The sequence below is a fragment of the Amblyomma americanum genome, chromosome 4 (assembly GCF_052857255.1).
Source record: "Amblyomma americanum isolate KBUSLIRL-KWMA chromosome 4, ASM5285725v1, whole genome shotgun sequence".
NCBI lineage: Eukaryota > Metazoa > Arthropoda > Arachnida > Ixodida > Ixodidae > Amblyomma > Amblyomma americanum.
The window spans coordinates 206272705-206295969 of record NC_135500.1 but is presented as its reverse complement, the minus strand read 5'-3'; the positions used below and the strand labels follow the sequence as shown (position 1 = coordinate 206295969).

At 47.4% G+C, this 23265-nt stretch overlaps 2 protein-coding genes across 5 annotated transcripts in view; one reads left to right on the top strand and one right to left on the bottom strand.

The window, feature by feature from the left end:
* LOC144129175 (sialin-like) overlaps window positions 1–11839 on the bottom strand; it is a 32285-nt gene extending 20446 nt beyond the window's left edge. For 3 of the 4 annotated variants that reach the window (XR_013313882.1, XR_013313881.1, XM_077663151.1), the window contains exons 1-4: window positions 11354–11839; window positions 9123–9347; window positions 4520–4767; window positions 2882–3065 (exon numbers count right to left, since the gene is read on the bottom strand). Coding sequence is in view for 2 of the 4 variants with exons in the window: in XM_077663151.1 (XP_077519277.1) it covers window positions 2882–3065; window positions 4520–4767; window positions 9123–9347; window positions 11354–11369 (673 nt within the window). In the remaining 2 variants the exon portion in view is untranslated. Of the gene's footprint in view, window positions 1–2881; window positions 3066–4519; window positions 4768–9122; window positions 9348–10689; window positions 10840–11353 lie in introns of those variants that run through there. The other variant, XM_077663152.1, reaches the window with a different exon arrangement.
* A 9444-nt stretch (window positions 11840–21283) lies between these two features.
* Window positions 21284–23209, top strand: LOC144129173 (dolichol kinase-like). The gene has a single exon (XM_077663148.1). It carries the CDS (start codon window positions 21600–21602, stop codon window positions 23121–23123), a length of 1524 nt encoding a protein of 507 aa, XP_077519274.1. The 5' UTR covers window positions 21284–21599; the 3' UTR covers window positions 23124–23209.
* The last annotated feature ends 56 nt before the right edge of the window (window positions 23210–23265 follow it).

The window sequence follows — 23265 nt, the reverse complement described above, 5'->3', positions numbered from 1 at the left end:
TGGGCACGCTTAGCCCATCCATGCCCAACTCTCCAAAGTGTAGGGTATCCAAACTGAACAGTCTGCCACATGAACCTTTTGAATGATACAGAGAGGCTCGTCACCCGAGGCCAAGGCTAGAACATCACATACCTCGCAACAAGAGATATCACATTAAAAAAATTTTTGTGGCGAGAGTGGCCATTAGCTTGTGGAAATCTGCTCCTCAAACAATGTCACTCACTGATATTAATGCATGCAGCGCTGGTCCATCAATCAGAAAACTGAATATTTTTTCTTCTCCCGATGATGATGATAGCTCACATGCTAGAGTGTAGATCCGTTTGCCAAAAAACAATGGAAATAACAACCAGTTCTTGCTCTCAACAGTTGTGTTCTAATGAATAAAATTGCCGCAAAGCTTTGCAATGTTTGTCTGTTCATGATTAAAGCTGCCAGGACACAGCTTTATCACTGTTTATAATGTGAGAAGCGACCAGACTTATCTAGAATGATTGTAGCCACGTGCAGGTGCTTCTATGTTGTTTGTGGTTGTTATAAGTGCTTTCTATGCCTTATCTCGAAGGTTCTCCATTAGCTCTAAATTTAGCGCAGCCAAGAGCGGTGAAGTCCGATCATTGTCGATAGCCAAACATACTGCTATTGCCATTGCCAAGTTCACTTCTTTTGAGGGCACAAATTTGTTCAATAAACAGTTTAGTTTGAAAGCCTTCAGCTCTCTTCTTGCTGGCCAAATTCCATCACCACCAAGAAACAATATAGAGGCACTGAGGACTACATTGTTAAGGCGTGTTGGCAGAGATGTTGGCAGAGAAAAATTATGTGAAAAGCAGAGCCCCGATTTCTCCTTAGTTTGTTTTTTGAGACCTTTTAGTAAAACATGCCCCATAACATCGATTGACGACCTAAGTAAATTTAGTGTTTTGGAGCAGTCAGTGCAAGAAAGCTGTCTGCATGATTTACTGTTTTAAACTGTATAAAGCACCAGCCAAAAAAAGAAAGCTTCCACAATCGCATACTACATAGCCAGCCTACCATTTTCTTATGCACAATAGAAAATAGGTAAATTTATTAAAATGACATGTCCCTTTGCTGTAAGTTACCTTTTTATCCTTATCATTGTTATTCACTGCCAAAAAAAGGTGGTGTTGTGTAAAATGAACAAAACTAAACTTCAGCGCGTCAGTACACTTCTGCATTCAGCTGCTGTAGGCACTTTTGGTGGGTGGAGGCTCGTAGGTGGGAGATGCATTTTTACTGGAGGTGCGCTTAATGTAAGGTTGTTCCAAAGGGTGGAGCTTCTCTCTCTCTCCCTCACACACACACACATGCATGTGCGCTGCTGGGAGTGTCATAGGTCCAAAATGGTAAGGGCCACCCTAGCATCCTTCACAGTGCGACATGTTAGCGATGGAGCCTCCCGAGAAGACTTCACTCATGGCAGCCTGGATCATAGACGTGGCCGTGTTTCACTGTGCAAACAGCAAACGGCACGTTACGAACGCACAGTTTCATCACAACGGACGAACCACATGGATGGAAAAAAAGGAAACGCGCAGCAGTGCCAGCTAGCATCCGAAACGGCGCGCAGCTGGGCTCGGTTGGTGCGCCAGTCGCCATCGCCGGGAGTTGGTGCGAAGCTGAGGAAAGAGAGACTGAAACTATGCGGTCGGACAGATTTCCAAGACGGGGCGGGGCCATCCATTTTTCGTCACGCCTACATTGCAGGCACGTCAGAGGTTCGTGAGTGACTCTGCAGCATGCAATTCAAGTTTGAGTAGGGCTATTTTGATGACAGTTTGCCATGCCAGTCATTCCTAGATGCGGCTTCCCCACAGGAGCCCGTTCAAATTAACTAGTGCACAGACCATATCGTCTGAATAAGCAGCGAGCTAAATAACTTAATAACGCATTAATAACTTTGTTTTCATGCGTTAGCAGTGTACAGTAAGTACACTGCTGTCGGAAAAATTGGTCTGTCCATCCGTCTGTCTGAGCCCTCGGTAGGGGGTGGCAAAGTGGAGGAGAGGGGAAGGGAAGATGAAGAGGTTGGGAGGTGACGGGTGGTGGAGAGTGGAGAGGGAATGGGACAAACATGTCCCAATGTGATTGCTGAATTGGTTAAGGCACTGGGGCACTGCAGCGGAGCACTCCGGTTCAACCCGGCCGCGAGTGCCGCGTAAAAGGCACCCAATGTAAGTTAAAATTAAAGATTCCTATGTGGTCGAAACTACTCTGGAGCCCTCCACTACGGCATCTCTTTCTTTCTTCTTTCACTCAGACTTTGCTCTCTACCCTCATGGTGCGGTTACCATCGAGAATGAGACCGCTACTGTGCATTTACCTTTGCTCAAAACCAATCTTCTGGGTTGGATCGGGAAAAAGGAGTGAGGGTACGGTATCATCATCATCATCATCAGCCTGACTATGCCAACTGCAGGGCAAATGCCTCTCCCATGTCTCTCCAATTAACCCTGTCCTGTGCCAGCTGTGCCAACCCTATGCCTGCAAACTTCTTAATCTCATCCGCCCACCTAACCTTCTGCCGGCACTTGCTACACTTGCCTTCTCTTGGAATCCACTCTGTTACTCTCAAGGACCAGCGGTTATCTTGCCACACGGCAATTGAAAAACTGGCTCACGCCACCCAGTGACACAGTCTGAACCCTTAAGCAGCAGCGGCTGCTCCTCCAAGCAAAGGCGTGCTCTGTCGCATCAATCGCGCTCATCACCTATAATTTCTTTTCCAGAAAACGTGAGAAACTAAAGCTGACACAAGGCAACAATAGCCAGCAATCTTTAGCAGGCTCTACAAGCTACAAAAACAGGAAATGCTGCAGTAAGCATAGTTTGTCATGCATTCGTACACGCTAACACTCACCAAAAACATAAAAAATGGAAGGCCAGCCTCCAAGAAATGTCGATTCAGCCAGGACACCGGATGCCATCATGGCAACCACAGCACCGACATCAGCACCCGATTGGACGATAGAGATGACTCTGCTCCGCGAGGTGATGGGTGTCCACATGGCAATCATGCAGTGCATCGCAGGAAATACCACTCCCTGCAGGGAACACAGCTGTTACTTGCTGCGGCTGGCAGCCCATACTAGCGATACTCATTCAGAATAACTGTGAGCTGCTGAATTCTAACCTCCAAAAGTGGCGATTCATCTGGGCTCCCAGAAAGAATGCCACCTGACATCCCGCCACATACATCTACAGAGTAGACTCACCGGAAAAACTTTCACAGTACTGGAAACTTTTCCTGCATGCGGCCAGCCCTGGAAGGGATATGGCTTCCATCTCTTAACATTGCCAGTACACTGAGCACCCACTTTTCTAGAAAGTGATGCAGGAGCAGAGCGCTTCTAATGTTACCATGTGATATCACTGAGGCTTATTTTGCCAGCTGTTTTAGACTATAAGTCTACAGTGGACTCTCGTTATTTCGAACTGACTTAATTCAAATCTCTGGTTTATTTTAACTGCCACTTTGGCCCTTTTTAACTTCGAAGATGCTAAAAATGCTTCTATTAATTCAAACGTCTCATAATTAACACAAAGTATTGGTCCTGTTCAAGTTTTAATTACCCACTAGGGAGTACTACTGGTTGGAATGGCACTATGAACACTGAGCAATTGAGCACTGCAAAGGTCTGTGTTGTCCTAGGAGCATTATCTGGCAGCAGCCATATTCCTTCCAAATCTGACAGCATGGAGAGAAGGAACGCAATACCAATAAAGAAATTTCCAATGACTGCACTGTGGAGAGTACCCCAGAACCAGTTAGCACTGTGCAAAAAGATTTGAGTGTCTTATAGCCAACATCGTCGCCAATCATGCAAGAGCTCCCACAGCTATTTGCTCCTCTGCAGCTCAAATAAATGTTTCTACTACACTGCTAAAAAGCACTCAAGCACAGGACAAGGAAGGACACCCAATGTGTTGAAATTCTTTAGAGTGATTGTTAAAAATTGTGCTTTCCTTCAAAATGAAAATTCTTTCAGTGCTTTGACCCACCCTCAGGTAGCAGGGGTGGCCAAAGTGTTCAGAATAATTTTATTTCTTTTCTTAGCTCCACCCTCTGCTGATGCTAAGCCAGACAACCCAGGTGCAATCCCTGCCAAGACGGCTGCATTTCGATGGAGACGAAAGACAAAAGGTGCCAGTGTGCTGTGTAATATCAGTGCTCGTTGAAGAACCCCAGATTTTCTAAATTAACCTGGAGCCTTCCACTACGGCGTCCCTCATTTACAATTTATTTCTAAACTTCCACCAAATTGATGAATTCTTTCATTATATTTTCTATTTAGAGGCTGCAAAGCACTTCCTTTGAATACTTCAAATGAAAAATCCCCCCCCCCCCCCCCCCCCCCCCACCTTACGCTTGATACAGTTTTAACCACACAAGAGACAGATGGCACAAATTTGTACACTGAAAATGCAAAACAGTGGTGGTGCAAAGGAAACGAAAAGGAGGCAAAGTAGGGAGTAGGAAGAGAGAGATGTGGGCAACCTCAGCCAATCCCTGGAGCACACGAATTGCGACCACCACCATGTAGTGTGCGTGTGCGGCCACGGGCAGCAGCATGGACAGCAGGCTGGTGACAGCCACACCGACGCCAATGAGCCACTTGGGCCCCAGTTGCTCGGCCAGCACCCCGCCAGGCAGCACAGTCACAATGTAACCGTAGAAGAAAGAGCCCAACACCAGGCCTTGGACTTGGGCATCCCAGTCGAAGCGCGCTGCCTGGCCCTCGCGATCTGCCGATAGGAAAAAGATGACCAGGCGCAAGACACATGGCTTGCATCAACGTGAAGAAGGCAGACTGTACAGAAGATAGCTCCAATATGAAAAGGAACATATTACGTGCATAAAATCATGATTACTCCTCAGTACAGGTCAAAAGCACACTTTTTCTTAATGTCTAATGCCCATTAGACATTTTAAACTTCACTGTAGGAGTAAAAACAAAATTCATTCCTGTGTAGAAACTGACTGTTCCTTCTCGTAATAGAGCTACATGTATATCAACCCAGCTGGACCCAAACATCTGTCTTGCAATTATATAAGGACATAGGTGAGCGCACAGGGGAGGCCAGAGGTTATCTCGCAATCATCTAAGAGGGGTGGCAAGTCTGCCCCATACCTTTACTCTGTCGCACCTGTCCCGTCGTTGTTTATAGTGCAGTGTTACGGACATGCAGATTTTTTTACGAAACTGGCGGCCGAGGACCTATGATGTTGCGTTCAAAGAACTGTTTACTTGCCGGGTCACTTTTAGGCAATGTTTTCAGGCTCTTTTTAGCACTTAACAAAAGACAGATGTGTTGCATATTTTCTATGGTTTAGAGAGAATGAAAACTCCTTCGAAGCCCGTTATTTCATTGATGCCTCAGCGGCACAGGGACTGCCTTCCTCTGCCGTGAAAGTAAGAATTACTGCTCAATATTACTTTGTATATTTTGCAATTCCATCATATTGAAATAAGTGTTTTATAACTATTCCTCATCTTTGATCTGCGTTTTGGCTGCAGGGCCTCAGTGGGAGGAGGAGGGGGGCATTGCAGTGAAACTTTGCTCCCCCTAATGGCCGATTCACACAACGGACTGTTCGCCCACGGCCCGCACATCACGTGTTCGTACGTCACCAAATCGAGAGGCGTGCTGCTGGCCCGCAGACTGGACAACCAAGGAAGTTCAAGTGCCTGTCCCCTCGCGGGAATTAGCGGCCGCCCGCAAAGATGCGCGCGCCAGCTCTGGCAACCTCCGCTCTTGCCAATATTTCGGCTGCCGCATTTCGCTGAGTGGCGTTGAGCTGGGACGCTGTTTTGACAAGCTGCACTGCGTTCGCTACCATGACAAAGTGATCGACTCGGCTAGCAAGACGGCCTAGGCCATTGAGGAATTGGACAAAGGGCCGCACCTGCACCATTCAATCCCAGTCATGGGTCCGGAGGAAAAACCAGTTTGACCAGCGTTGCCAAACACTTTAAAATAATCTGGCAGCAGTGGTACACCCAGAGTGTCGTCTGCTCTTTTGGTCCGTCGCATCCGCTTGACGTCAGCGGATCGCAGGCCAGTTTTTAGTGGCGCATGAACACATGATGCGCGGGCCACGGGCGAACGGACCGTCATGTAATTCAGCCATTATGGAGAACCCTACACACGCCTTGTATAAGGATCCACTTTGCAGTGAGGATGGCAATGGTACGACGTCTTAGCACCTTCTAACAGAAATACAGAAATAAGCTGTGCTAGCGCAGTTTTTGTATGACTGGGTCCAAGCTATGGTGACAACATTTCTATCTCACTTCGATTGCACACTAAATTGCTGTCAGGCACACAGACAGCTTAGAGGGGCCCTGAAATGCCTTTTCTTGAAATTGCTACTGCTTTTTTTCTCAGGCAATGTTCCTCTCTTCTCAGCATCCCAATACTAAGGGACAGGGCAGGCACGGCACATCAAGTGAAACACTCCCAAAATTTTGCCAACCATAAGCCAGGATGCATTTTCCAACTTCTTTGTCAATAAAGCGCTTCCAACATGCTCTGGTCTCCCCTCGCACAAGAGGGCTGGTCACCAGGGGCATTTTATTTTCAGCAATGCAACAAAAATCATACTGAAAAAAAAAACCACAGAAGATGACAAAGATTTAAAGAAACAAAGGACACAACTGACAAGTGTCTTGTGATGTCTTAAATCAGTATATACACACCTGCCTCCCCCAGTTTGTCTCCGTCAGATTAATCAGCTCAGTACGCAGAGCAGCACTCAATTCCTTTATTCTCATTTTTTAAGTTATCTCTTGCAATCTTCACCTTATAAATCACAAAGATCTACCTTAAGCCTCATTCTTGAGACATACTGCTTAATCTTTTTCAATTTGCAAACTAGGGCGCAAGCTTTCTTTCTTTGAACCTTGATAGAAATAACTCTGCTTGCTAGAGGAATGCAAGCATAATTCAGTCGGTTTATAACTCCTGAAACCTAACTCAGCTCACAAGACAAATATGTTTTTAAGAAAGGGGCACCATTTGCAATGCACTGTCTGTTAAGTCCCTCAGGAAATAAAGAAAACATGGATTAAAGTTTTACATGTTCCAATATGGTTTAACTCCCTTTTTAAAAAAGCAAAGGTCATATTAGCAGCCTTCGTTCTATTCAGAAAAATGCTAAATAATAAGAAGAGAACCAAAATTTTGATGAAACGAGTCTAGCACGAATTCAACCAGACTAAGCAGCATGCCCTTATCATCACAAAAGGTGCTGTTAAGTAATGCAAAACAGCTCAATGAAATTCTTCCTTGCCAATGATCAAGAAAAGCGAGATGAACTGGTTAGGGTAACACAACCATAGAATCAGTTAAAGTCAAATTTTGTAGATTGCAACTGCAGATGTAAATTCATTTTCTGAAATTTAGCAATTAACAGCACTGAGGCTAGCTGATTATCTGCAAGATATGCAGTCAAGGGTGACTCAGGCACAACCAGTTTTAATCACTAACAAAAGCCCACATATTCACAGGCACTTACTGGCGGTGACCAGCACGAAAAAGAAAACCTAAATGTGGCATGGCCTCTATCATATCATTAACTGATGCATTTGCAAAGACATATCTGTAGACTGCACATTGCATCAAGAAAAAAAAAGCACTATTGCCAGAAACAAAATGACCTTCATTTCTGTTAGTTACACGACAGCTCATGAGGCGTGTGCGTCACTTGCGCAGCTGATCGCATTCTGGTGAGCAGGGATATGAGACATGATTCTATAGCTTTCTGCCTTACTTTTTCTAGTGTTTATAAAAATCGACCCTACAGAAAATTCCACTACACCTTACTACTGAGACTAGTTGAAATCAAGACATGCTTCATAACAGATAGGAGAGTGCCACTCAAGTTTTTTTTATAGTTTTACTGGGCATTAAAAGTTACCCCGAAGTTTCAAATAGAGACAGCAGCAGCCACTACACAATGTGCCAGTATCGTTGAGAGGGCAACAAGCTGCCATGAAAAAATCCTTGCACATGGATTGTGAGAACTGTGTTCACAGTATCATAAAGGAAGAGTAAGTTTGAAAAATCAACTACAAAGTGTCATACAATCATAAGCACAATTTATTCATATGTATTTTACACAAAAAAGACAACTTAGAAACAAGATTTATGCTTTTCTGCTGCTTTAGAGTGAATTCTACAGGACCACAAAAAGTCGGTGATTTCAAAAGCTGTGCTTGCATTGAATAATGCTGACTGCCCTTCTAAACAAAGGATATGGTTTGGTTTACAGGGGTTTAACATCCCAAAGTAACTCAGGCTATGAGAGACGCCATAGTGAAGGGCTCCGGAAATTTAGACGGCCTGGGGTTCTTTAACGTGCACTGACATCGCACAGTACACGGGCATCTAGAATTTCACGTCCGTAGAAATTCGACCACTGCGGCCGGGATCGAACTCGCGTCTTTTGGGTCAGTAGCCGAGCGCCACAACCACTGAGCCACCGCGGCGGCAAGCGAAGAATATGTTGCCTCTAAATGGGACAGCACCAAAGTACTGTGTCATTTACTTAAGTCACTTAAAGTTTAATGACCAGTAGGGAAGTTGATGGATGGATGGATGCACAGTAGGGCAATGCTTTTTGAATTATCATAGAACAATTTGTTTCTGATTTCTCTTTTTCTCATCCTATACTGATCCACTGTCAGCTTCCTTCTCATTGAGCTTATCTATATATCGAAAGGAACTGGTGTCACCTTGCGGTACATAAAAAAACTTTAACAGTGCTACATTAAATTTCATAGCCGCACTGCTGTTAAGAGTCAATACACCTGCACTGTCACACCTCTTAGCAGGTTAATCCATCAAGTTTCCAATACAAAGGTCACTGTTTTGATACTGCCGCTCAATATGTTTTAGAGTCTCACTTTGACAGACCTGTAGTCAGGCAGATTTTGAATTACACTGCAACGTTTGCTTGGTTTTCACTGAGTCTTGCTTCAAAAACTCCTAAAAATGCTACATAAAAGCAATTCATGCTTTTAAAAAATTGAAAACACATGGTCCATGTATCGTATTGCAAGAATGAGGCCAAGGGTAAAGGCAATAACATATCGTACCTACAAACGGATTGGTAGTTGTCCGAAACCGAGTGTTGTTCTCCGGTTGGCACTGTGTGTAATTGATGGAGCCTGTTCCATTGCTGACAACAGCTGCTTCAGCAGGATGCTTCACCATGGCCACGATGGCCACACTGAGATTCACTCTGAGCGTGTAGACATTGACGAGTGCAAAAAAGCCCATAACCACAAAAATGTGCCTCGCAGGGATTGACAGCCAGCCCCCTAGAGGAAAAGGAAAAAATTAGGGATTGCTCCCCTAGGCAGCAGTTTTCATGTTGCAACAAATGGCAAGACAAGGACAAGAAAAAGAGCACCCATCCATGTTCTTACTTACATAGCATGCTCTCTACATATTTGTTTTTTTAGCATTATGCAATGCAGACTAATTTTTTCGGGCTATGCGAAAACATATATCACAAAGAAATGCGTCCATGCCAACCAAGTTGTGAGAAAGACACAACACGAGCACTATTTCGTAATGTGAGATCACGGAGGCTTTTTATATTTCAAGACAGGGAACTACATGCATGAGAGCGCCGTCAATTTCTTTAACAGTACCTGGACCACATGTGGAACTGATTTCTTCCGTCCCTCCCACAGTGTAAGAGTAGGTTGTCCCTCCCCTCTTTTTTTGAGTTTTTTGTGTTTTTTTTTTCATTTTCCACGATTGTGACAATAAAGTTTCCTGATTTTGCACCATTTATCATGTTACTTAGCACCCCCATCAGATGTATCGTGCCCTGTGCTTTTCTTGATGTTATCATGTATGTTTCTTTTGATTTACTTTCACAAGATGGGTATGTATCGTGTTTTTCTATTAAAGTTTTTGTTGCAAAATGGCTCTCATGTTGCATCTTTCTCCCACCTTGGTCTTCGTTTTCAGCGCTAACTACACCATGAATCCGATTCAACTAGCCCAACTTTCCACCTTACTATCGATATGCAACTGATCACGAAGGCAACAGCTAAGGCCTCATGCACAGCTACTATGGCCTTTTCACAATTACCTGTTTAGTTTAGCATCCCCTTCCAGATGAAGTCTTTGTGGCCGACCTCTTGGCCTTCGTTTCATTAAATTTATCTATCCAGATGAAAGTAATAATTGGAAAGTATGACTGCTTTAACTCCATTTGCTGCTTTCGAATAAAATGTAAATTATAGGCTGAACTTATCGCCATGAACTAGTGACATGAAATTTAAAGCTGCACGAAGTACAATTAAACTACACTCATTCATTTTGCCGGCTGTTTTTGTTAAACATCTGTTCAGGCAGAGCAATGTAGTACCATTAAAATCCAGATGAAGATCTCAATGCTACGAATCTCCACATTCGTGATGGAACCTTGAAGAAAATAAGCCGCTAATATGACGTGAGGTGAGAAGCGGGGCTAGGTAATTAGGGCGCTCTGCTGCAATTGTTCAAATAGTGTTCAACAGGCTTTAGTGCTTATAGTAAGCCGCGTTTGAAAAGCGGTTTTGAATGCCTTGCAAACAGTAATGAAACGCTGACACAGACGGCACATAACAAACGGATGCTTGTTACAGCAAAGAACATGTAACTTACCCCATGCACATGACATGCTTTCCACTCGTCTGCAGCTAATTGCGCAGCACCCTACGTCACCTCAAGAGTTACTGGTCCAAAAACATTGGACCAAAGTTACTGCTCAGTAATCAGTCGCCGTGAGGCCGTGTCTGCGCGAGACGCGCACGGAACAAAAGCGCCAGAACTCTGGCCAATGACAGGCTCAAGAAGCATCAAACCCGGAGTTCCAATGCGCACGTAAGTTTGTGACAAATATATCTAGGCACGGCTGCCTGCACTGTATCGCGAAAACAGCTGCGATCGCACGAGGTCAACAACAGCGGAAATCGTACAGGATTCAGCTCGACACGGGCCTCGAAATAGAAAGCAAAACATACAACCCTTGTTTTCGCCACCGCACAGTCTCGTCCTTGATCACAAGTTTCCTACTCACTCAAGCACGATACATAGCAGCATATTGCACTGCAACGGTTATCCATTCAGGTTATCTGCCCACTAACGCACACTGCTGCCTTTGATTTTTTTTCCGAGCAGCGTAAACTGCTTCGTGAGCATGTATTTCAAGCGCGTAAAACAGCTCGCCTTCAAAGCTAATTGTCGTTGTTTGCTTGTTAGAACGAACTCCAACATCTTATGCAAAATCAGGGGCCTTTGTGGAAATAGGAGTGAACTGTATACTTGCTTTTCCAGCGATCCATTTTGAGCCGTAGAGGCTGTGCAGCCACAGCTGCTTGCGCGTGCTGTCCTTGAACCGAAGCGAATTGCGAACGGTATTCGGGGCGAAGCCCGCGGCGACTTGTTCGCTTTTACGACGAAATCAAGTTCTTGATGCGCCGACGAAATTTCGTTAAGTTAAATGGCAATGCCAACCAGGAAGAGCGTCGGCCTGAGCCACCACAGGCAACATTTCTGCTACTGTCGCAAACGTGCCAGCAGGTTAAAGGCACAACACAGCAAATCAGCAAGGCAGCTTGACCGCACGGCCCTAGCACGGCGGGACGACTGCACCACTGCATAGTGCACCGGCATAATAGCTCTATCTGCGATGGCACATGACATGCTCAGTGGCTTGACGGCTCCGAGGCTGTACACACAAAAAAAATATGACAAAAACTATCACAAAAACACACACACACGTGTCACGCCGGCGGTCACGTGCCATAGCACTACCAGCACAAGCGTTTCGGTGCAGGTGGGCTGGAAACGCTGATTGGTCAAACAAAATGTGACGTCACGTCTAAAACGTCACGTGACGTCATGGTCACGTGACTAATAATGACGTCGTGTTCGGTTGGGAAGAGACATATTTTCCCTAGGTTTTTCTCGGAATTCCCCACGTTTTTGACAGCGCGCGCGGGTTCAAAAAGCGCACCTGATGCGCCGCGCTTTCACACACTGCATGCGCGTTTCTATATTTTTATTATATATGATATCCTTGAACGGCTGGTGTATTATTTTAGTGCGCTCGAACGGCGCGCTTCGTTGTGCATTTATTATAATCGCCACTGCCTGGCGGACCCGATACAGCTTTTGCAGACCTGAGAGGTTAAACACGTACTATCCATGCAGAGCCACGCAAATGCGCCTACAGGTGACCACGCCCGTCTATCAGCGCTCCGTCGAGTGCCTGCATTTACAATCGAGTGCTGTAGGACTATGAACCTGACCTAGAGCATACATATTATAATTTTTCCTTGTATTCTACATTCTCTACATGCAGGAGACTACACTCATAGCTTTCGTTAGTGCAGAAATTTCGTACAACCGTGTCAAAATTTGGCGGTCCGGTTTTTTTCTGCACGACGTTTTGGAGGAGAAAAGCATTGGGTCTTTGAAGGACGACTGTCTATATAAACTCTTATTCACTGTGTCGTCGTACCTATCGTAATTAATGACGACATATAAAGGCTTTTGATACAACTCTCGTGATTTAAAACAAAACTGTTCGTTAGCACTAACCCGCGAAAAAATATTGCGCGCAATCATTCGCCACAGCCCGTTGCTGCGTAATTTTTGTTTTGTGCGGATTTTCTTTTATAATATGACAGCTGCACGCGATAGCTTATATATATAGTTGCGCAGCCGACCACTGCAGGTACCAGTAAACACGTACCCCGTTTAGAATGAATTTAAAAACGCGGTCGGGAGTTGGAATTATTTGTCCGGGACGCTGCGGTCAAAGTTCGCAGTTTTGAAAATTGAAACACGGAAATTTTTGCTCATAGCTAGTCACTCTTGCATAAGTAAATATCTTATTCCTACCCATCATCCCCTTGTCAAAACACATATATTAATGAGAAAAACGACCCATTTGATGCAATTAAGTTCACAGTCCTACAGGGTGGGTTCCACAACAAAGAGAGCAACGGGAGTCGTACTTTATTTACAAATTTGTAACAATTCCTCACGGCATTAATGAAAGTCCGGGTTTATTGACCTCCATCGCCCCTTTCAGAGCCAGTGCTGACCTTAGGAGTGCCGGCGCGTCAAACCTCGGTCGTTTGCCGCCAGCGGCATCTTTTTCAAGCACCCCTGTCTTCCCAGTTCGACGTACCACCTTGTCGAGCGGGGTGCAATTGAAGAACCAAGAACCCTTGATTAAATGCTCCTGCCATTCACCTTTACCCCCCCACAGGACACTTTCGCGAACTCGTATGTTTTGCCGCCTTTTTTCTTTTTCCTTTGTGTGTGTGTTTCATGCACAGTGCACGTGTGTGTAGTTAAGCTAACTGCGCCGCTGATTCCGCCTTCACTATTCGTACCGAAGACGCTCCTGGAACGTCTCCTGCCCTGTCTGAATTTATTGTTTATTTGTTTGCTCGTTTTGGCCGGCGGCACGGGCAGTACATGCATCTATGATTCTTATCTGCTCCGGGACTCCGCCAAAGTCTGTTATTGTTGCTTTGAGGGCCCGGATGCCCTCCCTCCCCTCGTTATTCCTTTTTTCCCCCGGGCTGGCCTCCCGCGCAAGCTCGCTGGGCGGCAGGGGACAAAGCGTTTTTCTTTTTCTCTTTATTTCTTTCTCCTTTTTCTAGTATTTTTCTTTTGTGCCCATCAAGGGTTCTTGGTTCTTCAATTGCACCCCGCTCGGCAAGGTGGTGCGTCGAACTGGCAAGACAGGGGTGGGGGATGAATTCAGAGCTTAGTGTAAGCGGGCAGCGAAGCTTGAAAAAGATGCCGCTGGCGACAAACGACCGAGGTTTGTCGCGCCGGAATTCCTAAGGTCAGCATTGGCTCTGCAAGGGGCGATGGAGGTCAATACACCCGGACTTTCATTAATGCCGTGAGGAATTGTTATTAAATTTGTAAATAAAGTACGACTCGCGTTGCTCGAGATCTCTTTGTTGTGGAACCCACCCTGTAGGACTGTTAACTTAATTGCATCAAATGGGTCGTTTTTCTCATTAATATATGTGTTTTAACAAGGGGAGGTAGGGATAAAATGTGCGCGCGGTGGTTATTAAAGCGAATTCGTATAAAGTTAACGGTCTGCCCAATGTACTGCGTACTGCACACACTGTATCCTAGGAGGTATATTACGTTGCAGAAATCCCAATCAGAGTTGTCACTAATTTTCCATTTGAATCCTGAAGCTGTGCTTATTTCACAGCTTGATGTTTGTAATGTGTTTGCAGACCTGGAATCTACTTTTTCCACAAGGTGGACACCCCAAAACCGTCTCTTTATGTGACTGAGTGTATTAGAATGTTTCGAATGTTTTTCGGTCGTCTGTAGACTGCATGAGGGAGAGCAGTGAAAATTTTGGCGAGGCGCTAGCTCGCTTTGTTTGAGAATGTTGAAATGTTTTTTTGAAGATTTTGTTTACGTACGTTAGGCGGCTGGTTACTGGTGAAGGGGAGTACGAGATTTGCCTGATGGTCTGTTTGCTCGCTGTATCGACGTCACTCCAGTATTTGCTCTCGGTTGGGTTTAGATGTCCTTTGAATGGCATCGTCGGCAATGGCGACGGGTATCGCTGCTTAATGAGGACTTCTTGCATGCGTTTGGAATTTTTTACGAAGTCTTCATCTTGGGAACATATTCCTTTAGATCGATGTGCCTGAGAGTATGGGATGCTTGTTTTAGAGTGACGAGGATGGCAGCTTTGGAAGTGTACGTATTGTTGACGGTCCGTCGGTTTACTGGTGGTGAGTGAGCTTTCGTTTACCAAAATCTCAACATCTAGGAAGTTAATTGTGGTGTGGGCGCACGTGTAAGTGAAAGATATGTTGGGGTGGACGAGGTGTGTCAGTCCAAATTAAAAAGATGTCATCCAAGTAGCGTTTGTATAGGGTGGGCTTAATGGGACAATCTTTCAAAAATTTACTTATTACTATGCATGAAGATGTTGACGTAGGTGTGGGCCATCCTTGTACCCATGGCTGTGCCGTTAATTTGTGAATAGTGTTGATTGATGAATTCGAAGTTGTTATATTCGAGTACGATTTTCGACAGTATTTATAAAACACGTGGAGCAGGGGAGCATCAAATCACTGATCGAAGCGTATGAACGAAACAGAAAGGAGGAATCCCCTGCTGCACGTGCATTAGATATGTTGTTCACAGCAACATCTTGCATGAAGCTGCAGGGAAGAGAAAACTCGAGGAGACGTAGCCAGTTGTACTTGAGCCGTCTACATCGAAGGATTCACCACCGATCCTCTCACCAGGTTTCGTGAAGCTTGCGCTTTATCGTGCCGGTTTACCACTGTCCTTCTTGCTAGTGAAGCGATTATTTTTTTAATGTTCTCTTTTTGCCCCATTTGCCATCTGCCATTTTTGATCGTGCCATCTTCTGGGCAAGTACTACGTTTGAGGTTCGAAAAAGATGCATAAGCGATCACGACCTATGCAAACAATAACAGACGAAACACGCTACAAGAGCACCACTAGCTGCATATCTGCATATCGCGCGCACACGTGCGACTGATTTTCGCTGACGATCGGCCGCTCCCGCTGTATTCAATTAGCTGTGTCGCCAGATCGTCTGTCGCGAGGCGCTTTCGCTGTGCCCGCATGACCGCTTGTCTTGACCTTCCAGGGGAATTGCGCGTTGCTCGCGCGCGGCTTAGCCCGAAGCCGGTAAACCGGCTGGCCACCGCCACATCTGGACCTGGTTTGACTCAAATTGGTCTCAGCCGCGTCTTGTTCGGTTCGGGCGCGAACAATACGCGAGATTCAAAGCGCTCGGCCGTCTCTGTCTCTATGGGGGGGGGGGCACTTGACCCCAAGGGCGCTCCTTTTCAACACCACCCCGCCGTCGCCCGCCTCCGATTGAACAGGCGGGGGGTTCAAAGGGGAGCTGCCGCGGAGAAGCCGGGCAGCTCGTCCTAATGACAGCGCAGAACATGCGTCACTGACAGCCCCCTTCCTTTCGCCGTCTTGTCCATCGTGCTTCGCGCCGAGCCCGACAAAGAAAAGGCCGTCACCCCCCCCCCCCCCTTCCCCTTCTGAATCGGGGGGCGGGGGGCGGAAATTCCGCAAATAGTTTCCCAGAGGCATCCTTTTTTTTTTTCATGGGGTCAAGAGAAGCAAGCTTACACTGCAAAATTAAACCTTGTCTTTCTCTTCCAAATGCAATTAACTAGGAGTCCTGTCCAACCATTCCAGCTTGTTATGGGGGCACCCCCAACCATTTTTTATTTCCGTGTAACTCGCAGCCCTTCTTCACCTTGGTCATTGTAGCCGCTATTGTTTCTCAAGTACCATGCAACATCTTGTTATTGGCAGTTGCTAATTCAAGCCTTCTGCAGGGTTTGAAGGACCTTTTTAATTGGAAATGAGAACATGTGCACAGGGTGGAAAGCGCGTGATCTGCCAGGAAACACTAAAGCGGCCCCGAGAAGGGATCTTTATTAAGGATGACAGCCATCTTGGGCCTCTCCACTTGGCAACGACGACACAGCGTGTGCGGTCCCTATGGTTAGGCCCCAGCTGTGGAAGCCATCCTCGGACACGACCATGACCTTCGACATCTGATGTTTTTATTTAAAAACACAGGGACCAAAGTCGTGCTGTATGCAGTGCGATCGCCATGTGGTTCCATAATCATCCACCTAGCCCGGCTTTTTGGACGGATTCAGGAAACGACTGAAAAGAACAAAAGTAACGAGCAAACAAAGGTGCGCTGCATAAAAGTTAGAACGCAAAGAAACGAAGGCGCGCTGCGCTGGGATAATGCTGTAGCGAGGTCTAATATGTAAATTTTCATGGCTGGCGTGGATTTCCACAAAGCGCAAGTAGTCGCTACGGAGACAAACAAAGGCGCACTGGAGCTGGGTATGTATCATGTTTAACTGCGCAAAGAAACGAAGACAGAGAACAAGAAGGCACGACACGAGCGCAGACTATCAACAGATTTTTTCTTCAAGGAAAAAAGGCCTATATATGCATCTTCATCCCGCGAAAAACATGCTAAAAACCCGAAAGCGCAAACCCTATCACACACCATCTTGGCACATGTAACGTGATGCCACTGATCACAACCTGAAAGCAATCTCCGCATCGTCAGAGACAAGATACAAAACAAACAAACAGCGAACTCACAGGCACACTCCTGCCAAGCTAGCGCTCCACACCGCCTGCTTGCGCTAAAGAAACTGCGCAAAAAAGGTATCTCCCCATCAATGAGGCCTACAGATGGTGATGCTACACAGTCATCTGATTCCTTGATCTGGTACGCTTCCACCAACTCCCTGCAAACCTGATCCCTGTGTTTAAACAAGACGCTGGTCTTGTTCAATCGTGGGAAGCAATCTTTGCACTCTTTGCAGTGCAGGGCGAGATTAGAGGAAGGTGCGCTCTTCAACGACCTGCGATGTTCTGCTAACATCTCGTTAATACATCGACCCGTCTGGCCGATGTACTTCTTCCCACACGAGAGGGGGACTTCGTATACGACTCCAGTCTTACACTCTGTGAGCCTGGTTTTCTGTCTGTGCGCTATCGAGCACTCAGCTCCAGCACGATTGCTCTCAGGCTCGAGCTTCTTTCGCACAGCACTACAAATCCTTGAAAGCTTATTCTTTGCCATGAAAATCACGTCCGCCCCGTATCTCGCCCCAACTTTTTTGAGCCGGTGTGAAATTACATTCCCTGAACGTTCAGGACAATCATATCCGAGCGCAACACTTGGCAGCATGTTGTGTCGGGATTTCTACAGCGACATTTGAGCTCACTCAAGCTTTCGGATCCTTTCTTGGTGAACAATTCCGCAAGTGTGGTTAAGTACCTGTCTGGGTTGGATAAGAAAAAGTACTCTACCTTCAGCATCGATGTGGAGGACTTATTTTATTCGCTACCCCATGCTCAGCTCATGCAGAGAGTGAAAGACTGCATTGTAAAAGACAATGACGAGTTGGTGTTCGTGGCGGGGTGCGGGGGTTTCCATAGAAAGTTTCCTGGAGCTGCTATCATTTTACCTAGAGTCAACCGTTGTTGGGCGGGGCGAAAAGGTGTACGTCCAAAAATCGGGTGTGTGCATCGGCTCCCGTGTGGCACCCGTTTTGAGCGATATTTACTTGAGCAGGATGGATCAAGAACTGGCACAAAATCTTGCTGACCTCGCGCTAAAAGTGTTCCGTTACGTCGATGATTTTTTAATCATTCTTAAGTCGAACTCTCCCAGGGCAGTTCCGGACGTCGTCAAAATCTTCAAAGATACAGGTAGTGGCCTGCGATTCACCTTCGAACTACCCAGCTCAGCTACCCTACAGCTACCGCAGCGGTGGCCAAGTGGTTGAGCATCCGCCTCGCATGCGGGAGGTGCGGGGTTCGATCCCCAGTGCCGCCGGGTACCCACCGGGGATACAATGGGTACAAGCTTTTCCCTGGTCTGGTGCTCGGCTTATTTAGGGTGAAATGCTTGGGAAATGAGTCTTTGACCCCACCTTGAGAAAAAGAAAATACCTTGTGTCAAGGCGTATTTGGCCATAGATGCCCTTGCGCCATAAAAAAAGTTTTTATACCTCCGGATCCATTATCTAGAGAGCAGGGTCTGTTGGGAATATCACCATAGGACAAAAAAAAACCTCTCTTGAACGTCAGTTAGGGGCATTCCACACTCGTCAAGGCGGGTATAGCGACTTCATGCTTAAAAGAGCTCTTGGGAAATCCTGTACACACAGAGCGGAGGCTAGCTTCCTGGGGCAGGTAGAGAGGCTGAAAGAAGCCGGGTATCCTGATCTGAGTTGGCTCAGATCTCCGAAAGGGTCCTGTTCAAAGGAGGGAGGCCCATGCTAGTAAAAAAGAGGACGGTGGACGTAGACAAGTGGTGTGGGCATTCCATACATCCATTGAATTTCACACCGGCTCAAAAAAATTGGGGCGAGATACGGGGAGGACGTGATTTTCACGGCAATGAATAAGCTTGCAAGGAATGTTATCGGCGGTCGCACGTGCATGACAATCCTTTCGACATGCGTGACGATGCCCACCGAAGGCATTTCAGGCTGTCGAAGGGACTTGTACGCTGGCTAAGCGAAGAGCGCGGAACATTCGTCACTGACAGCCCCCTTCCTTTCGCCGTCTTGTCCATCGTGCGTCGCGCCGAGCCCGACAAAGAGGAGGCCGTCACCCCCCCCCCCCCACCCTTCCCTCCTGAATGGGGGGGGGGGGGCGGAGATTCCGCAAATAGTTTCCCAGAGGCATCCTGTTTTTTTTTTTTTCATGGGGTCAAGGAAGGTGGCCCAAGCAGTGTGAGGCAACGTTCTCTGTTCATTCTAGAGAAGCAAGCTTACACTGCAAAATTAAACCTTGTCTTTCTCTTCCAAATGCAATTAACTAGGAGTCCTGTCCAAATCCATTTCAGGTTGTTATGTGGGCACCCCCAACCTTTTTTATTTCCGTGTAACTCCAGCACTTCTTCACCTTTGTCATTGTAGCCGCTATTGTTCAAGTACCATGCAACATCTTGTTATTAAAGGACCTTTTTAATTGGAAATGAGAGCATGTGCACAGGGTGGAAAGCGCGTGATCTGCCAGGAAACACTAAAGCGGCCCCGAGAAGGGATCTTTATTAAGGATGCCAGCCATCTTGGGCCTCTCCACTTGGCAACGACGACAAAGCGTGTGCGGTCCCTATGGTTAGGCCCCAGCTGTGGAAGCCATCCTCGGACACGACCATGACCTTCGACATCTGATGTTTTTATTTAAAAACACAGGGACCAAAGTCGTGCTGTATGCAGTGCAATCGCCATGTGGTTCCATAATCATCCATTTAGCCCGGCTCTTTGGACGGATTCAGGAAACGACTGAAAAGAACAAAAGTAACGAGCAAACAAAGGTGCGCTGCATAAAAGTTAGAACGTAAAGAGACGAAGGCACGCTGCGCTAATGCTGTAGCGAGGTCTAACATGTAAAATTTCGCGGCTGGCGTCGATTTCTACAAAGCGCGAGTAGTGCCCACGGAAATAAACAAAGGCGCACTGGAGATGGGTAAGTCTGTATACAAGCACGAGTTTTTGTCTCTACCAGCGATTTACTAGCTCACACCGCGCGATTTTGATGTCTGGCGTCGATTTCGACAGAGAGGGAATACGGGCACGAAACGGGACGCTCGCGATCTGCCAGGAAACAATGAGGTGGCCCTAAAGAGGGCCGTTTGCAGGAGCACTTCAACCGCGACCTGCAGCGGCGTGGCGGCGCGGTGAGCAGTAGGCCCACAGTGGTCCGTCTTGTGCCCTTTGGCTCCGCACCGACGACACCGGTGCACGACGTACACCTCTCCTGGTCTTGCCCTTGAAGCCGACGCTATCCCTGGTCCGTAGATCTTGACGAGGGCCGCGACGATAATCTTTGCGAAAACGTTGTTCAACCCTTACCTCGTGATTGAGAACGTGCACGCCAGACAAGCGCTTCATCGTGGCTGTCAGACGGCGGTTCAGATGGCGACGCCGGCGGTCCTCAAACCGCACCTTATGTGGGTCGTCGTAATGGAGTTGCAAAATTTTGAACACCAGCACGACGTGCTCCTGCAGCAGGAAAACGAGGTCCTGGAATGCGCAAGGCATGTAGGTAAGCGGTACAGCACTTCATGAAGCGAAATTTGAGATAAAATGCGTACCTTTATGTCGCTGGCGATTTCTCGCGGGTCAGCGCCTTTTGGGGGTCGTCGCAATGTCGTGGAAGCAAGAACTGTACAGAAATTTCAGCTGGCTGCGCCGACGAGCGCACCACGCAAAAAAAAAAAAAAAGCCATACCTGGACAGCTTCCGAAACGCGCGCGCCGCCGCCTACGCTCACGAAGAGAATGCCCGCAGACCACGCACGCCCGGCGGCCGGCCAGCCGGCCCTAGCGATTCCCTAGGCACTCTAGGGACAGGCCGAGAGAGGCGCGGCGAACCCACGTCCGGTTGAGAACGAGGGAGAAGCAGAAAAACGTCACGGAGAAGCGCATCCCATCGACCAATCAGCGTTTCCAGCCCACCTGCACCGAAACGCTTCTCTACCAGCTGCACCCTCGATCTTCTGTAGTGCGCATGCGCTACAGCGCCTGCAGCCTCCTAGATTCCCTGTTTCTCCTGCGCTCATCACGGGGTCCGCGGCCCTGCCTTTGCTGTCTCGTTTACTCGCACGGCGTCGCCACCGCGGCCGCTTTCGCTTGTAGCGGAGTGTGGGAGGGTTTTACGCGCTTCGGAGTGGGTGTAGCTGAAAGATGCGCTATGTGCCGCCTTGTTCGCATTGCTATCTTGGCGAGCTCAACGCGATCGGTGAGGTCGTTACGAAATTGCAGCTTTTCCCTTTTCCTTGAGCTTTGCGGAAAGGCAGCGTAACACGCCATGAAACCTACGTGATGTGTTTTCCGTCGTTCGTCCACGCGACGCGATGTCTCGTGCGCGTTTTCTAACGCATCGCTTCGATTCGTAGCCACTCTGAACTTTGCGGTGAAGAAGTTCGACATTTTCCGATTTTGTGCATGGAACTCTGCCATGACGGCTGCGAATCAAGTATCACGAATGCGCCTGGAGTACTTCGTCGTCGCAGCGGGCATACTTATGACTGCCGTTCGTATTGGCATGCTCGCACAATCCATGACTGTGGTGGCCGTTCTGATAATCCTGTTCTTGTTCCTGCGCTGGCAGCAGTCGGAACAGCCGGACTTCAACCAGAGGCCGCACGCCGACAGCGGGTTGTGGCTGACCGTTCTTCTACCCTTCTGCCTGCTGACAGGTGGCAATAGCTATGACCACGGCGACCTTTATACCTTCGCCGAAGTTGTCTGCAGCCAGACTCTCTTGCTCTCGCTCGCCGTTATCTTCAAGGTCACTAGCTGTCTCATCTGCGTGGTGTCAGCTGCATGGACCACGGCCTTACTCGCTGCGGCGACAAGCGTACCCCTTCTGTGGTGTGCCTCGGCTTCCGTAGCAGCAGCGGGAACTTTCAACTCTCTCGTGTCGTCGTTACCGTCTTACTCGCCTCAGTCATTCACTCTCGGTGAACTGCTGATAGCTTGCCAAGGAGTCACAACATTTGTCGTTATGTCGGGATGCAGCCTGGCATGCCGCATTGTCTATAAAAACGATTGTGTCCTTAAATGTTCCTCATCGGCTGGGTTCCTTCAAGCGGGGCTCTTCAGCCTTGCATTGTTTGTGGCGGCAGTTACCAAAGTACAAGCGCTGCGAAGGCCTGCTGGGTTTTACATGGGCCTCCTTCTCTCTGCTGCTGTGCTAGTCTATCCCTTGTGCAGCGTCATGGTCAGCGCGGAACCTGTGAGCTGGCTTGTGTACCACTGCTTCAGCAACTCCACTAGACTCTCGCTCATGGTGTCGTGGCTGATCTTGTCTGCATTGGCCGCATTGTTTGTGCACTGGTATTCAACCAAGTACAGCAGCAGCTCTACAGTTGCGCGCAAAGTTTTCCATGCAGCAACCGTGTCAGTGTTCCTGCCAGGAGTACTTTTAGACCCAGACCTTATGTACCTTGCATGCGGTGCTATCCTTGGAGTGTTTGTTCTGCTCGAACTGTTCCGGACCCTGGAAATTCCACCTGTGGGGTCATGCTTGCGAAGTACCTTTGCCATGTTTCTTGACGAGAAGGATGCTGGGGCATTCGTTTTAACGCCCGTCTACTTGTTCATCGGGTGTGCTGCATCACTGCTGCTTTTTCCAGCACAGTTTGGGGAGCCAGAGAAGAAACTAATTCTACTCAGCGGCACAGTAGCTCTTGGCATTGGAGACACTGCAGCTTCTGTTATTGGATCCAAGCTGGGGAAGCATCAGTGGCCTGGAACGTCCAAGACTGTGGAGGGGACATTAGCCGCAGTTGTTGCGCAATTTGCATTCTACTTACCAGTGCTGTTCACTGCTATGCCAACTGTGTGGCACTTGAACACTGTACTGCTGATTGTGGTGCTCTGTCTCAGCTCATATCTTGAAGCTTTCACAACTCAAGTGGACAATTTAGCACTTCCAGTTTATGTGTACCCTATGATGACAGCCGTATATGCCTCATAATGCTGGCTTTTAACACTGCATAACTGTGTAGGTGTTGCTTTTACAGGCAGTCTAAATAAAAAAGCCTTGAGGTTTATTTAAATTTTTTTTAGTGGTCTCCTGAGGTGCTCAAGTTCAGCAAAAACAAACCAAAAAAATGCAC